The sequence below is a fragment of the Mizuhopecten yessoensis genome, unplaced genomic scaffold, assembly GCF_002113885.1.
Source record: "Mizuhopecten yessoensis strain PY_sf001 unplaced genomic scaffold, ASM211388v2 scaffold715853, whole genome shotgun sequence".
In the NCBI taxonomy this organism is placed as follows: domain Eukaryota; kingdom Metazoa; phylum Mollusca; class Bivalvia; order Pectinida; family Pectinidae; genus Mizuhopecten; species Mizuhopecten yessoensis.
The window spans coordinates 35,974-55,591 of record NW_018479824.1 but is presented as its reverse complement, the minus strand read 5'-3'; the positions used below and the strand labels follow the sequence as shown (position 1 = coordinate 55,591).

Genomic DNA, 19,618 nt, shown 5'->3' with positions numbered 1-19,618 from the left:
AACGATGACTTAGATATTGGGGATGTGGACATTAAAACAATTATATTAACATTGTCGTATATTATTAACAAGACCAGAACTGGCCATAACGCTTGTCTTGTCCTCCAGGCCCTGTGAGTCAGCTCGCTACGGTTCTATTTTCTTGATACAAACGGATACGTTAGATTTGGGAGTTACGCATGGTTGCTTGAAATTTAACAAACCAGAGCGGAATATTACCTAATGAGTGCCAATTTGTTTTGTTGCTTAAACGTGCACGTCGTTTTATCACACAACATGTCAACTTCATCATAACCAGGCACAGTAGAGGATTGGCCGATAACTCGTATTGTCTACCTTTTGTGGTAGCAGAACAGCCTGTTTGAAAACAAAATGTCGACGTCATCGTCGACTCTTTCCCCGTTTGACATGACTGGCCTCGGGGCTGGATTTGGGCTTTATAGGCCCCGGAGACCGAGTTATACATATGCTACACAAGCAGGTAGACAAAGAACAGAAAGTTACAGGTACGCCGTCAAGAAAAGCGCGGCTGATGTTGAGGAGCAAACGGATTTCATTGAAGGTTACCTTACTAAGAGAGGACGGAAAGAGAGCTATGTAAGAGCCACGCGGAGAGGGGACGATGCCATCGAATTAAGGTCAGTTCTGGACACTTGCCCGTCACATAAACCCACCGGAAATAACGTTATGATGACATCAGCTTCCCATGTACAAGACAATATCAAAAACGACGAAAAACAACAAAAAAAACAACAGCAACAACAACAGCAACAGCAACATCAACAACAACATCAACAACAATTTCGAATGAACCACACACCAAATAACCGGATGTCTGTTAGTCTCACTACTTCCGGTGGCGGAGGAGGTGCTCCGGACCACATTGACGAGCTTAAAACAGCAATTGCTTGTAGATCTAAAATCACAAAACCTAAACAATCTGTTTACAAACTAAACGACGACCTAAATACACAGAGCCCTAATCACAACAAAGGTGGAGGCGGCAAAAAACTTCCAATAACTGATGAGAATCATGTTGGTTGTCAAGACAACACAAAAGAAAATGTCGGGACACCGTGCTCTGAACTCAGCAGTACTGTGCCATCTGTAATTGTTTTTACATTCAAGAAAAATTTAGTGTTTTTGTGTATAAGTTTCATCACACTGTTTTCCTCCTTCAGGGCCATACAGAACCTCCAAAGCTCTATCAACGACAAAAACAATTTAGGAATTATCGCAATGGCGGTAGTTCACGGAACTATGTTTTTAACCTGTTTGTGGGCACCTTCTATCATCAACAAATTATCTGCTAAATGGGCTCTTGTTATAGGAATGTTCAGCTTTCTCACATGGATCGGAGCTAACTTCTACCCTACATTTTACACACTCATACCAACTGCCATATTTTCTGGATGTGGTCAAGGAATTCTGTGGACTGCAGAAATTTCGTACATTTTGAAACTGGCATTTGACTCTTCTCGTGTAAGTAGGGGCAATATAGACAAAGAGGTCCTCCGGTTTCATGGGGTATTTCTTGCGTGCTTTCAGACAACACATATCTGGGGCAATCTCATATCCTCGTTTGTGTTTAATTTCTATAAGGAAGAAGAACCAGAACCTTTTTCGAATAATATACTCGCAAACCTGACTGATATGGATACGTATGATGGCGACAGGGTTGAGGCCGACATTGTGTTAAAAAGTTGCGGGGTCCTTCACCCTTGCGGGATCCCAGACTCCAGAAAAACTACAGGTAAATATTTTCTTTCTTACCTTATTGATACAATTAAGGGGAAACTATACTTGTTTTTGTTGTTGTATGTCGTCCAAAAATTAGGGAATACGCATACACAGACACCTAACTATAAATATAGCCGTATATAGTCACCATGTTTTGATGCAGCTACTGTATACCAGATACTTGACCTGGAAACATTTACAAACGTTTCTTGTGTATGTTTTGTCTCTAGTAAAACATTCACTAATAAGGTACCTTCCTGAGCTTAAATGTTTATATGTGTTCCATCCGATTAAATCAACATAGTGGGTGTTGCACTCATCAATATATCAACAAAGTTTATGTTATATGTAGCTATGTCAATATATATCAGCAGTTTATGTTGACAATGTTAGTCAGACACCTTATGTCTTCGGTAGTTACAAAACTAATTTATGTCGACGACGTCTCCTTATAACGACTGTCTATGTTGACTGTTAGAATAGCAACACAGTTAATGCTGGTCTTTGTCACTATTTAAAATTATTTAATGTTGACCCCATTAATATATCGAAAAAGATAGTGTTGGTTTCGTCAAGTTAGCATATGGACACGTGGCATTTTGACCACGTGGCTGTATCAACACTTTATGTTGACCCCCTAAGTAAAAAACAAAACATTGCTGACATCGTCAATTTATTATCACTTTATGTGTTGACTTTGTCCGCACACCAACTTAGTATATTTTGATGACGTCGAAATATCAGCAAAGCAATACAGTTTGTGTTGACATCATCTTTATACTGATAGTTTTGTCGTCATATCAAGGTATCTGTTGAACACTCAGTATGTCGACTTCGTATGTTAATACTGACTAGGTAAATATATCAACAGCCTTCAACTCTGGGTCTATCAAGACCAGACGGGGCTTTGAGCCCGTAGACACCTCCTAACCACGAGATAACTAATACGATATTGACTACGTGAGTATATCAATAGTTTATATTGACTACGTGAGTATATCAATAGTTTATATTGACTACGTGGGTATATCAACAGTATATATTGACTACGTGAGTATATCAATAGTTTATATCGACGACGTGAGTATATCAACAGTATATATTGACTACGTGGGTATATCAACAGTTTATATTGACTACGTGAGTATATCAACAGTATATATTGACTCCGTGAGTATATCAACAGTATATATTGACTCCGTTAGTATATCAACAGTTTATATTGACTACGTGGGTATATCAACAGTTTATATTGACTACGTGAGTATATCAATAGTTTATATTGACTACGTTAGTATATCAACAGTTTATATTGACTACCTGAGTATATCAACAGTTTATATTGACTACCTGAGTATATCAACAGTATATATTGACTACGTGAGTATATCAACAGTTTATTTTGACTACGTGGGTATATTAATAGTTTATATTGACTACGTAGGTATATAAACAGTTTATATTGACTACGTGTGTATATCAACAGTTTATTTTGACTACGTGTGTATATCAACAGTTTATTTTGACTACGTGTGTATATCAACAGTTGATATACTAACAGTATATATTGACTACGTTAGTATATTAACAGTCTATATTGACTACGTGGGTATATAAACAGTTTATATTGACTACGTGTGTATATCAACAGTTTATTTTGACTACGTGTGTATATCAACAGCTTATATTGACTACGTGGGTATATCAATAGTTTATATTGACTACGTTAGTATATTAACAGTATATATTGACTACGTGGGTATATCAACAGTTTATATTGACTACGTTAGTATATCAACAGTATATATTGACTACGTAGGTATATCAACAGTTTATATTGACTACGTGGGTATATCAACAGTTTATATTGACTACGTGAGTATATCAACAGTTTATATTGACTACGTGAGTATATCAACAGTTTATATTGACTACGTGAGTATATCAACAGTTTATATTGACTACGTGAGTATATCAACAGTTTATATTGACTACGTGAGTATATCAACAGTTTATATTGACTACGTGAGTATATCAACAGTTTATATTGACTACGTGAGTATATCAACAGTTTATATTGACTACGTGAGTATATCAACAGTTTATATTGACTACGTGAGTATATCAACAGTTTATATTGACTACGTGAGTATATCAACAGTTTATATTGACTACGTGAGTATATCAACAGTTTATATTGACTACGTGAGTATATCAACAGTTTATATTGACTACGTGAGTATATCAACAGTTTATATTGACTACGTGAGTATATCAACAGTTTATATTGACTACGTGAGTATATCAACAGTTTATATTGACTACGTGAGTATATCAACAGTTTATATTGACTACGTGGGTATATCAACAGTTTATATTGACTACGTGAGTATATCAACAGTTTATATTGACTACGTGAGTATATCAACAGTTTATATTGACTACGTGAGTATATCAACAGTTTATATTGACTACGTGAGTATATCAACAGTTTATATTGACTACGTGAGTATATCAACAGTTTATATTGACTACGTGAGTATATCAACAGTTTATATTGACTACGTGAGTATATCAACAGTTTATATTGACTACGTGAGTATATCAACAGTTTATATTGACTACGTGAGTATATCAACAGTTTATATTGACTACGTGAGTATATCAACAGTTTATATTGACTACGTGAGTATATCAACAGTTTATATTGACTACGTGAGTATATCAACAGTTTATATTGACTACGTGAGTATATCAACAGTTTATATTGACTACGTGAGTATATCAACAGTTTATATTGACTACGTGAGTATATCAACAGTTTATATTGACTACGTGAGTATATCAACAGTTTATATTGACTACGTGAGTATATCAACAGTTTATATTGACTACGTGAGTATATCAACAGTTTATATTGACTACGTGAGTATATCAACAGTTTATATTGACTACGTGAGTATATCAACAGTTTATATTGACTACGTGGGTATATCAACAGTTTATATTGACTACGTGAGTATATCAACAGTTTATATTGACTACGTGAGTATATCAACAGTTTATATTGACTACGTGAGTATATCAACAGTTTATATTGACTACGTGAGTATATCAACAGTTTATATTGACTACGTGAGTATATCAACAGTTTATATTGACTACGTGAGTATATCAACAGTTTATATTGACTACGTGAGTATATCAACAGTTTATATTGACTACGTGAGTATATCAACAGTTTATATTGACTACGTGAGTATATCAACAGTTTATATTGACTACGTGAGTATATCAACAGTTTATATTGACTACGTGAGTATATCAACAGTTTATATTGACTACGTGAGTATATCAACAGTTTATATTGACTACGTGAGTATATCAACAGTTTATATTGACTACGTGAGTATATCAACAGTTTATATTGACTACGTGAGTATATCAACAGTTTATATTGACTACGTGAGTATATCAACAGTTTATATTGACTACGTGAGTATATCAACAGTTTATATTGACTACGTGGGTATATCAACAGTTTATATTGACTACGTGAGTATATCAACAGTTTATATTGACTACGTGAGTATATCAACAGTTTATATTGACTACGTGAGTATATCAACAGTTTATATTGACTACGTGAGTATATCAACAGTTTATATTGACTACGTGAGTATATCAACAGTTTATATTGACTACGTGAGTATATCAACAGTTTATATTGACTACGTGAGTATATCAACAGTTTATATTGACTACGTGAGTATATCAACAGTTTATATTGACTACGTGAGTATATCAACAGTTTATATTGACTACGTGAGTATATCAACAGTTTATATTGACTACGTGAGTATATCAACAGTTTATATTGACTACGTGAGTATATCAACAGTTTATATTGACTACGTGAGTATATCAACAGTTTATATTGACTACGTGAGTATATCAACAGTTTATATTGACTACGTGAGTATATCAACAGTTTATATTGACTACGTGAGTATATCAACAGTTTATATTGACTACGTGAGTATATCAACAGTTTATATTGACTACGTGAGTATATCAACAGTTTATATTGACTACGTGAGTATATCAACAGTTTATATTGACTACGTGAGTATATCAACAGTTTATATTGACTACGTGAGTATATCAACAGTTTATATTGACTACGTGAGTATATCAACAGTTTATATTGACTACGTGAGTATATCAACAGTTTATATTGACTACGTGAGTATATCAACAGTTTATATTGACTACGTGAGTATATCAACAGTTTATATTGACTACGTGAGTATATCAACAGTTTATATTGACTACGTGAGTATATCAACAGTTTATATTGACTACGTGAGTATATCAACAGTTTATATTGACTACGTGAGTATATCAACAGTTTATATTGACTACGTGAGTATATCAACAGTTTATATTGACTACGTGAGTATATCAACAGTTTATATTGACTACGTGAGTATATCAACAGTTTATATTGACTACGTGAGTATATCAACAGTTTATATTGACTACGTGAGTATATCAACAGTTTATATTGACTACGTGAGTATATCAACAGTTTATATTGACTACGTGAGTATATCAACAGTTTATATTGACTACGTGAGTATATCAACAGTTTATATTGACTACGTGAGTATATCAACAGTTTATATTGACTACGTGAGTATATCAACAGTTTATATTGACTACGTGAGTATATCAACAGTTTATATTGACTACGTGAGTATATCAACAGTTTATATTGACTACGTGAGTATATCAACAGTTTATATTGACTACGTGAGTATATCAACAGTTTATATTGACTACGTGAGTATATCAACAGTTTATATTGACTACGTGAGTATATCAACAGTTTATATTGACTACGTGGGTATATCAACAGTTTATATTGACTACGTTAGTATATCAACAGTTTATGTTGACTACGTTAGTATATCAACAGTTTATATTGGCTACGTGTGTATATCAACAGTTTATATTGACTACGTGGGTATATCAACAGTTTATATTGACTACGTGGGTATATCAACAGTTAATATTGACCACGTGAGTATATCAACATTATATATTGTCGATCTTGGGATATCAACAGTTTCTATTGACTACGTGAGTATATCAACAGTTTATATTGACTAAATGAATATATCAACGGTTTAAATTGACTACATAAGTATTTCGACTTCTTGGACATATTAAGACACTTAACTGGCCTCAATAATTTCCGGGATCACCTTACCGAAAATGAACAATTGTTGTGATTCTGATTCAAAACTGAAAAAAAAATTGTGAAAACATATTTTCATGTTCTTGACATTTTAAGGTTAATATTGGTACTTGTTGACTCTCGAAAGATGATAGAATCCTCTCGGACATATTCCTCCTGAGATATCATGTGTTCCTGGTCAAAATACTAATACCTATGCTTATATATAAGAAAAGATTGAAAAGGTGCAATGTTGATTATATAAACACAGCATGTGTTGGCAAGATCGATATATTAGCACAAATTGCAATGTCATTATAACAACAACAAATAGAAAATTGTTGAACATGTCAGAATATATGTATTTCTTCATCATATCAACACAGCTTATTCTTACAATGTCTACATGTTGGGTTTGTTGGTATGTAAATAACACTAATGTTGCATTTGTCGGTATAACAGCACACTTAAAGTTGACGTCTACAGTTTATTTACACAGTTACTGTTGACGTCTTCAGTTTATTTACACAGTTAATGTTGACGTCTTTAGTTTATTTACACTGTTAATGTTGAAGTCGTCAGCTTATTTACACTGCTAATGTTTACGTCGTCAGGTTCTTTACACAGTTATTGTTGACGTCGTATTTGTCGGTATAACAGCACACTTAACGTTGACGTCTCCAGTTTATTTCCACAGTTAATGTTGACTTCGTTAGTTTATTTACACTGTTAATGTTGAAGTCGTCAGCTTATTTACACTGCTAATGTTTACGTCGTCAGGTTCTTTACACAGTTATTGTTGACGTCGTATTTGTCGGTATAACAGCCCACTTAAAGTTGACGTCTTCAGTTTATTTTCACAGTTAATGTTGAAGTCATCAGTTTATTTACACAGTCAATGTTGACGGCGTTAGTTTATTTACACAGTCAATGTTGACGTCGCTAGTTTATTTACACATTTCCTGTTGACGTCTTCAGTTTATTTTCACAGTTAATGTTGACATCGTTAGTTTATTTACAAAGTTAATGTTGACGTCTTTAGTTTATTTACACTGTTAATGTTGAAGTCGTCAGCTTATTTACACTGCTAATGTTTACGTCGTCAGGTTCTTTACACAGTTATTGTTGACGTCGTATTTGTCGGTATAACAGCCCACTTAAAGTTGACGTCTTCAGTTTAATTACACAGTTAATGTTGAAGTCGTCAGTTTATTTACACAGTTACTGTTGACGTCGTCAGTTTATTTACACAGTTAATGTTGACTTCGTTAGTTTATTTACACAGTTAATGTTGAAGTCGTCAGTTTATTTACACAGTTAATGTTGACGTCGCCATTTTATTTACACAGTTATTGTTGACGTCGTTAGTTTATTTACACAGTTAATGTTGACGTCTTCAGTTTATTTACACAGTTATTGTTGACGTCGTTAGTTTATTTACACAGTTAATGTTGAAGTCGTCAGCTTATTTACACTGCTAATGTTTACGTCGTCAGGTTCTTTACACAGTTATTGTTGACGTCGTTAGTTTATTTACACAGTTAATGTTGACGTCGTTAGATTATCTACACAATTACTGTTGACGTCATCAGTTTATTTACACAGTTACTGTTGACGTCGTTAGTTTATTTAAAAAGTTAATGTTGACGTCGTTAGTTTATTTACACAGTTAATGTTGAAGTCGTCAGTTTATTTACACAATTACTGTTGACGTCATCAGTTTATTTACACAGTTAATGTTGACGTCATCAGATTATTTACACAATTACTGTTCACGTCGTTAGTTTATTTACACAGTTAATGTTTACGTCGTCAGTTTATTTACACAGTTAATGTTTACGTCGTCAGGTTCTTTACACAGTTATTGTTGACGTCGTTAGTTTATTTACACAGTTAATGTTGACGTCGTTAGTTTATTTACACAGTTAATGTTGACGTCGTTAGGTTATTTACACTGTTAATGTTGAAGTCGTCAGTTTATTTACACAGTTAATGTTTAAGTCGTCAGGTTCTTTACACAGTTATTGTTGACGTCGTTAGTTTATTTACAGTTAATGTTGACGTCGTCAGTTTATTTACACAATTAATGTTGACGTCATCAGTTTATTTACACAGTTATTGTTGACGTCGTCAGTTTATTTACACAGTTAATGTTGACGTCGTTAGTTTATTTACACTGTTAATGTTGAAGTCGTCAGTTTATTTACACAGTTACTGTTGACGTCGTCAGTTTATTTACACAGTTAATGTTGACGTCATCAGTTTATTTACACAGTTATTGTTGACGTCGTCAGTTTATTTACACAGTTAATGTTGACGTAGTTAGTTTATTTACACTGTTAATGTTGAAGTCGTCAGTTTATTTACACAGTTAATGTTGAAGTCGTCAGTTTATATACACAGTTAATGTTGACGTCGTTAGTTTATTTACACTGTTAATGTTGAAGTCGTCAGTTTATTTACACAGTTAATGTTGACGTTATCAGTTTATTTACAAAGTTAATGTTGACGTCGTTAGTCTATTTACACAGTTAATGTTGACGTCGTTAGTTTATTTACACTGTTAATGGTGATGTCGTCAGTTTATTTACACAGTTAATGTTGAAGTCGTCAGTTTATTTACAAAGTTAATGTTGACGTCGTTAGTTTATTTACACTGTTAATGTTGATGTCGTCAGTTTATTTACACAGTTACTGTTGACGTCGCCAGTTTATTTACACAGTTAATGTTGACGTCATCAGTTTATTTACACAGTTACTGTTGACGTCGTTAGTTTATTTACACAGTTAATGTTGACGTCGTCAGTTAATATCGACGTAGTCGGTGCATTTACACAGTTTAATTGATATTGTCAGTTTTCAGTTTATAAACGCAGTTAATTCTGAGGTCATCCGTTTCTTTTCACACAGTTTATGTTGACGTCGGCAATTTGTCTTATTCGTCACTTTATTAACCTAGTTCATATGGACAAGTGATTATATAAAAGCATTTTTTGCTAAATGACGCTTATTTATGCATTGAACAACTTTCAACTGGCATTCATAGGCAATATGAATGCCAACTTGCCTTTGAATGCCAACTAGACAAAGGCAATTTCAATGAAAGCAGATCAATACTTATATTTACCATTTTTTGGAATCTGTTCATCTCCTAAACAATTCAAATACACTTATTATCATTCAGCATTTAGTTCAAATAATGTATGTATCGTTAATGCTTGTTCAATGAATAGATCAGCCATCGCCTGGGGAGGGTCAGTGGTAACCAACGTAACAATTATGACGTCATATTAATGATGACATCAACAATCAGTGCATGGCATTCATAGCCTATATGAATGCAAACTGAATTTGATAGGGTTATATAGTTGTGTTTTGATGAGACCTAGTTCTGAGGTTTTTACAATACAAAATAACATGCGATTCCCGATCACTCGCACGAGAAGTCAGGTAATATATTGACAAATGTATATGTTGACTTCCTCTGTTTATCAACAAAGCTTAATTTTACGATTTAAGTACGATATTATCTTGATTGATAATCTTGCCCAAAATTGGTAACAGTACGTGGGTTAGTCTGTTGGACAGTTTATTCAAGTACATCTTGGAAAGATTTTCCGAAACTCTCAGAGATATGATGATTGATAAACTTTAAAGTTTCATGAATTTTCAGAACTAGGCCATATATTGGAAGATAAGGAGGCTGCATTGCCATTTGCCAATATCAAGTAATTCTGCTTCTTCTACTGGTATGATGCACGGTCATAGTTATTAAAATAGTTTGCATTCATGCAACCTAATAATTGGCTGGAAGGCAGGTGTGTTGATCAACATTTTCATGATGTTTACCTGGATTCACCAAAAGGTGCTCCCCGAAGGTCAGGTTGTATTGCTAAAAAAAAACCTGTATTGATTAGTTTAAGTCTGTAATAAACGTCTTTATGCTTCTTAATGTTGATTGGTTAACTATAAGAATCCTCGTACTGCTGCCAAAAACTTTAAATAAGCATGAGATCGGGTTTTTTTTCGCAAGACTTTATAAGTATGATGGCTCATTTATGAGTGTGATGAGTGTGTAAATAAATTCAAATGGGCTCGACCGGGATCGGACCGCGGACTTTAGGGATCGGACCGCGGACTTCAGGGATCGGACCGCGGACTTTAGGGATCGGACCGTGGACTTCAGGGATCGGACCGCGGACTTTAGGGATCGGACCGCGGACCTCAGGGATCGGACCGCGGACTTCAGACTGTTACGCTATCGATCTAACCGTCTGATATACCTCGTCTTTGCAAGTGCCTTACTGTGCTACAGTTATAACCAAAATAAAATGAAAGGGAGGTTACTGTATATACGAAAAACCACGCTGCAGGGGGCAGGTATCATTGATGTATCAGCTTGTACATACGTAAAGCAAAGCTAGTGGACATAATCACTACTTAGATTATGGGCTAGATAAAACATTGCAGTTTTGTCAAAAACGTTGTCCGAAGCCGCATTTTTTATATGATATCATATAATGGTTGCACCGACTACAATGACACCATTCATTTGAATTATATATATATATATCTATATTAGGAAAGCAGAAAAAATGATCCTCACGGACGAAGAAATAATATAAAAAGAAAAATGATCATCAACGAGTCTTTAGTACATTCACCTCGTCAAGGAGATTATTCACACTGTTGATTTGAAGTAGATATAGTGACGAGATGAAAGTACTAAAGACTCGTTGTTGATTAGTTTTCTTTATACTTGTATATATATATATATATATAGATATATATCAATCCGCCTGAAGAAGCCCTAGAAGGCAGAAAGGCCTAGCGGACGATCTGGAATTTTTTGTTTTTATTCTATATATATATATATATTTAATGCAACATTTGCATTTGTTCCTGGTGTTTTACCTAACGAGTTAGTACTAATAAGCTATTTCAGAGTATATTTTTGATTCCTTACCTTTTTGTATTGTGATTGTTGTCTTTAACTATTAAAGTTTTTAATCGCTTAAAAGAAAAAATGATACAGTACCATCCACCCTTAATTCTGAACTAATATATTTGTGGAGAAGATATCTACTGAAAAAGTTTTAAAGATATTTTTGTTTTGTTTTTAGCAATGCACATTTGTATTACAAAATCCTTCATAATAACATATAAAGATACTCCTTATGAGCAATTCTTGTTGAGAAAAAATGACAAGAGTCATGCTTCGATCCTTTGCGTACTTGATAATGAAAAAAATCTTAAACACATGGCTTCATTTTATACGTTTAAGCAGCAGTTGCTTGTGTGCTTTTAACAACCTGACTATAAGCATAACTTTATCTTGAAGTGAAGGTAAAATGTCGAACACAACCTTCAGGAACTTTGTAAGACGTAAATCGAATGCAGTCTACGAGATGCCTTCAGAACGCATCCTTCAAGAAGTAAAACGAACACATGCTCAGACAGCCAGTCAATCGATCCTTTTGTCATATGTAAGCTTCGCCTATCGGTACAAACAAAAAATACGTGACATGCTAGGGAAATGAAACACACAATTTGTATAAACATTGTAGTTTGTATTGTTTGAAGTTACATTTCAAACTGAAACCTAAAATATTTTGGCTATTTAAGTCATTTAAACAAGAGCCCTTCCTGCACTGGCCTGTTGACGTTTCCAGATAACGTGTAAAAATTTAACACTGGACAGTAATGCCAAATAATTCCGTTCGGTCTACAATTTGATCTAATAGAATGGCGGCAAAGGATCGATTGTGATAGATTCAAAGCTAATTTGTCACACTATCTGAGCAGCCAGCAAATATTTTTGTCAGAATACAGAAACAGTTGGGAACTGCTTGTGTCTTTTTTCAAAATGTAGGAGCAGTGGAGAAATCACTTGATTAGGTCGGGAAACACTAATGACAAAATACAGAAACAGTCGGGAAACACTAATGACAACATACAGAAACAGTCGGGAAACACTAATGACAACATACAGAAACAGTCGGGAAACACTAATGACAAAATACAGAAACAGTCGGGAAACACTAATGACAAAATACAGAAACAGTCGGGAAACACTAATGACAAAATACAGAAACAGCCGGGAAACACTAATGACAAAATACAGAAACAGCCGGGAAACACTAATGACAAAATACAGAAACAGCCGGGAAACACTAATGACAAAATACAGAAACAGCCGGGAAACACTAATGACAAAATACAGAAACAGCCGGGAAACACTAATGACAAAATACAGAAACAGCCGGGAAACACTAATGACAAAATACAGAAACAGCCGGGAAACACTAATGACAAAATACAGAAACAGCCGGGAAACACTAATGACAAAATACAGAAACAGCCGGGAAACACTAATGACAAAATACAGAAACAGCCGGGAAACACTAATGACAAAATACAGAAACAGCCGGGAAACACTAATGACAAAATACAGAAACAGCCGGGAAACACTAATGACAAAATACAGAAACAGCCGGGAAACACTAATGACAAAATACAGAAACAGCCGGGAAACACTAATGACAAAATACAGAAACAGCCGGGAAACACTAATGACAAAATACAGAAACAGCCGGGAAACACTAATGACAAAATACAGAAACAGCCGGGAAACACTAATGACAAAATACAGAAACAGCCGGGAAACACTAATGACAAAATACAGAAACAGTCGGGAAACACTAATGACAAAATACAGAAACAGTCGGAATACACTAATGACAAAATACAGAAACAGCCGGGAAACACTAATGACAAAATACAGAAACAGCCGGGAAACACTAAAGACAAAATACAGAAACAGTCGGGAAACACTAATGACAAAATACAGAAACAGTCGGGAAACACTGGTCAGAATGCAGAGACAGCTGAGAAAACAATAATGACAGAATGCAGAAATAGATGGGCAAAAAGATATGTCTGCAGGCAGAAACAGTCGGCAGAACAAAATAATATACAACAAACCACTTCAAATATACAATACACAACAAATCAATACCACAATACACAACAAACCAATAACACAATACAATACACAACAAACCAATACCAAAATAACACAACAAACCAATACCACAATACAATACACAACAAACCAATAACACAATACAATACACAACAAACCAATACCAAAATACAATACACAGCAAACCAATACCACAATACATACACAGCAAACCAATACCAAAAAAACACAACAAACCAATAACACAATACAATACACAGCAAACCAATACCAAAAGAACACAACAAACCAATAGCACAATACAATACACAGCAAACCAGCCAATAACACAATACAATACACAGCAAACCAATACCAAAATACAATACACAGCAAACCAATACCACAATACATACACAGCAAACCAATAACACAATACAATACACAGCAAACCAATACCACAATACAATACACAACAAACTAATAACACAATACAATACACAGCAAACCAATACCAAAATAACACAACAAACCAATACCACAATACAATACACAACAAACTAATAACACAATACAATACACAGCAAACCAATACCACAATACAATACACAACAAACTAATAACACAATACAATACACAGCAAACCAATACCAAAATACAATACACAGCAGACCAATACCACAATACAATACACAGCAAACCAATACCAAAATACAATACACAGCAAACCAATACCACAATACATACACAGCAAACCAATAACACAATACAATACACAACAAACCAATACCAAAATACAATACACAGCAAACCAATACCACAATACATACACAGCAAACCAATAACACAATACAATACACAGCAAACCAATACCAAAATACAATACACAGCAAACCAATACCACAATACATACACAGCAAACCAATACCAAAAAAACGCAACAAACCAATAACACAATACAATACACAGCAAACCAATACCAAAAAAAACCACAACAAACCAATAGCAAAATACAATACACAGCAAACCAGCCAATAACACAATACAATACACAGCAAACCAATACCAAAAAAAACCACAACAACCCAATACCAAAAAAACCACAACAACCCAATACCAAAAAAAAACAACAAACCAAAAACAAAAAACAAAATAAAATACACAGAAAACCAATACCACAATACAATACACAGCAAACCAATACCAAAAAAACACAACAAACCAATAACGCAATACAATACACAGCAAACAATACCAAAAAACCCACAACAAACCAATAACACAATACAATACACAACAAACCAATAACACAATACAATACACAGCAAACCAATTACACAATACAATACACAACAAACCAATACCAAAAAAACACAACAAACCAATAACACAATACAATTCACAGCAAATCAATAACACAATACAATACACAGCAAACCAATACCAAAATAACACAATAAACCAATAACACAATAAAATACACAGCAAACCAATAACACAATACAATACACAGCAAACCATTAACACAATACAATACACAACAAACCAATAACACAATACAATACACAACAAACCAATACCACAATACAATACACAGCAAACCAATACCACTATAATATACACAACAAACCAATACCACGATAACACAACAAACCAATAACAAATTACAATACACAGCAAACCAATAACACAATAAAATACACAGCAAACCAATACCAAATTAACACAACAAACCAATAAAAATAACACAACAAACCAATACCGCAATACAATACACATCAAGCCAATACCACTATAATGTACACAAAAAACCAATACCGCAATACAATACACATCAAGCCAATACCACTATAATGTACACAAAAAACCAATACCGCAATACAATACACATCAAGCCAATACCACTATAATGTACACAACAAACCAATACCGCAATACAATTCACAACAAAACAATACCACAATACAATACACAACAAACCAATACCGCAATACAATTCACAACAAAACAATACCACAATACAATAAACAACAAACCAATACCACAATGCAATACACAACAAGCCAATACCACTCTAATATATACAACAAGCCAATACCACAAAACAATACACAACACGACAATTCCACAATACACAACACAGCACAACAAACCGCTACTACAATACACTGAACAACAAACCAATACCACAATAAATAACACAATAAACCAATAACACAATAAAATACCCAACAAACCAATACCAAAAAAACACAACAAACCAATAAAACAATACAATACACAACAAACCAAAACCAAAAAAACACAACAAACCAATAAAACAATACAATACACAACAAACCAAAACCAAAAAAACACAACAAACCAATAAAACAATACAATACACAACAAACCAATATCAAAATAACATAACAAACCAATAGCACAATACAGTACACAACAAACCAATACAAAATAACACAACAAAATACACAGCAAACCAATACCAAAATAAAAAAACAAAACAATACCAAGAAAACACAACAAACCAATACCGCAATACAATACACAACAAGCCGATACTACAAAACAATGCACAACAAACCAATACCACAATAAATAACACAATAAACCAATAACACAATAAAATACACAGCAAGCCAATACCAAAATAACACAACAAACCCATAACACAATAAAATACACAGCAAGCCAATACCAAAATAACACAACAAACCAAAAACACAATACAATCCACAGCAAACCAATACCAAAATAAAATACACAGCAAACCAATACCACTATAATATACACAACAAACAAATACCACGATAACACAACAAACCAATACCACGATAACACAACAAACCAATACCGCAATACAATACACAACAAGCCGATACTACAAAACAATGCACAACAAACCAATACCACAAAGCACAACACAACAAATCAATAACACAATACAATACACAACAAGTCAATACCACAATACACAACACAACAAACCAATACCACAATACAATACACAGCAAACCAATACCAAAATAACACAATCAATACCACAATACACAACACAACACAACAAACCAATACCACGATAACACAACAAACCAATACCGCAATACAATACACAACAAGCCGATACTACAAAACAATGCACAACAAACCAATACCACAAGAACACAACAAACCAATACACAAAGCACAACACAACAAATCAATACCACAATACACAACACAACACAACAAACCAATAACCCAATACAATACACAGCAAACCCATACCAAAATAACACAACAAACTGTAAACACAATAAAATACACAGAAAACCAATACCAAAATAACACAACAAACAAAAAACACAATACAATATACAGCAAACCAATACCAAAATAACACAACAAACCAATAACACAATACAATATACAGCAAACCAATACCAAAATAACACAACAAACCAAAAACACAATACAATATACAGCAAACCAATAACACAATACAATACACAACAAACCAATATCAAAATAACATAACAAACCAATAGCACAATACAATACACAACAAACCAATACAAAATAACACAACAAACCAATACCGCAATACAATTCACAACAAAACAATACCACAATAAACTACACAATAAGCCAATACCACAATACAATACACAACAAACCAATACCGCAATACAATACACATCAAGCCAATACCACTATAATGTACACAACAAACCAATACCGCAATACAATACACAACAAGCATACACTACAAAACAATGCACAACAAACCAATACCACAAAGCACAACACAACAAATCAATAACACAATACAATACACAACAAGCCAAACCACAATACACAACACAACAAACCAATACCACAATACACAACACAACAAACCAATACCACAATACACAACACAACAAACCAATACCACAATACAAATACACAACAAAACAATACCACAATACAATAAACAACAAACCAATACCACAATGCAATACACAACAAGCCAATACCACTATAATATATACAACAAGCCAATACCACAAAACAATACACAACACGACAATACCACAATACACAACACAGCACAACAAACCGCTACTACAATACAATGCACAACAAACCAATACCACAATAACACAACAAACCAATACACAAAGCACAACACAACAAATCAATACCACAATACACAACAAACCAATACAACAATGCAATACACAACAAGCCAATACCACTATAATATATACAACAAGCCAATACCACAATACAATACACAACACGACAATACCACAATACACAACACAGCACAACAAACCGCTACTACAATACAATGCACAACAAACCAATACCACAAGAACACAACAAACCAATACACAAAGCACAACACAACAAATCAATATTACAATACACAGCAAACCAATACAACAATACAATACACAACAAACCAATACCACAATACACTCCAAACCAATACCACAACACAATACAACAAACCAATACCACACAACACAACACAACAAACCAATACCACAATACACAACACAACAAACCAATACCACAATACAATACACAACAAACCAATGCCACAATACACAACAAACCAATACCACAATTCAATACACAACAAACCGATGCCACAATACACAACAAACCAATGCCACAATACACAACAAACCAATACCACAATTCAATACACAACAAACCAATGCCACAATACACAACAAACCAATGCCACAATACACAACAAACCAATACCACAATTCAATACACAACAAACCAATGCCACAATACACAACAAACCAATGCCACAATACACAACAAACCAATACCACAATTCAATACACAACAAACCAATGCCACAATACACAACAAACCAATGCCACAATACACAACAAACCAATACCACAATTCAATACACAACAAACCAATGCCACAATACACAACAAACCAATGCCACAATACACAACAAACCAATACCACAATTCAATACACAACAAACCAATGCCACAATACACAACAAACCAATACCACAATTCAATACACAACAAACCAATGCCACAATACACAACAAACCAATACCACAATTCAATACACAACAAACCAATACCACAATACAATACATAACAAACCACTACCACAATACAATATCATTGCTTAGATTAAGTTTATACCCGCTCTTCACGTATGTACATTGTGAGCCCCCTTTCTTGCCTTCGACAGCTCACTGGCACTTCAGGCACCAATAACCACACGTACTATGCTCCAAGCGTGATGGCCCGTCTTGAACGAACTGATTGAAAATTTATGAACTAAAGATTGCTTTACTGTTAAAAGAAGTCTTCATTTAAAAGAGTCCTAGTTATACAGCATCCTGGTTTTAGCACAATCCACTTTGGGTTATATAGCAGGTTTTGTAGAAGGAGGAATGTCTGCAGTATCTTTTCATAGTGTTAAGTTGATGATTTCTGATCATAATGTTTTGTATTCAAAATTGTTTTTTTACTTCTTACTTTACTCTCTTCTTCATGAAAGCCTATTTTTGTTTTTAGTGCCTTGCTTGGCAATACCTCACTTTTGGCCTTTGTGTTGAGCGTTCGCCTAAGTGGGTATGAAATGGTTTCTGTACCTAGGCCGGGACATACCAAAGTCCTTAAAATGGTACATGTGTTAACCCTGCTTATAACGTG

General features: G+C 34.1%; 1 protein-coding gene across 1 annotated transcript; it reads left to right on the top strand.

Annotated features, from left to right (window-relative positions):
* Positions 1-369: 369 nt before the first annotated feature.
* Positions 370-19,229, top strand: LOC110441312. The gene is made up of 5 exons (XM_021484424.1): positions 370-1,753; positions 10,656-10,710; positions 12,324-12,468; positions 12,855-13,907; positions 19,152-19,229. The coding sequence occupies exons 1-5, from the start codon at positions 373-375 to the stop codon at positions 19,227-19,229; spliced, it is 2,712 nt and encodes a 903-aa protein (XP_021340099.1). The 5' UTR covers positions 370-372.
* The last annotated feature ends 389 nt before the right edge of the window (positions 19,230-19,618 follow it).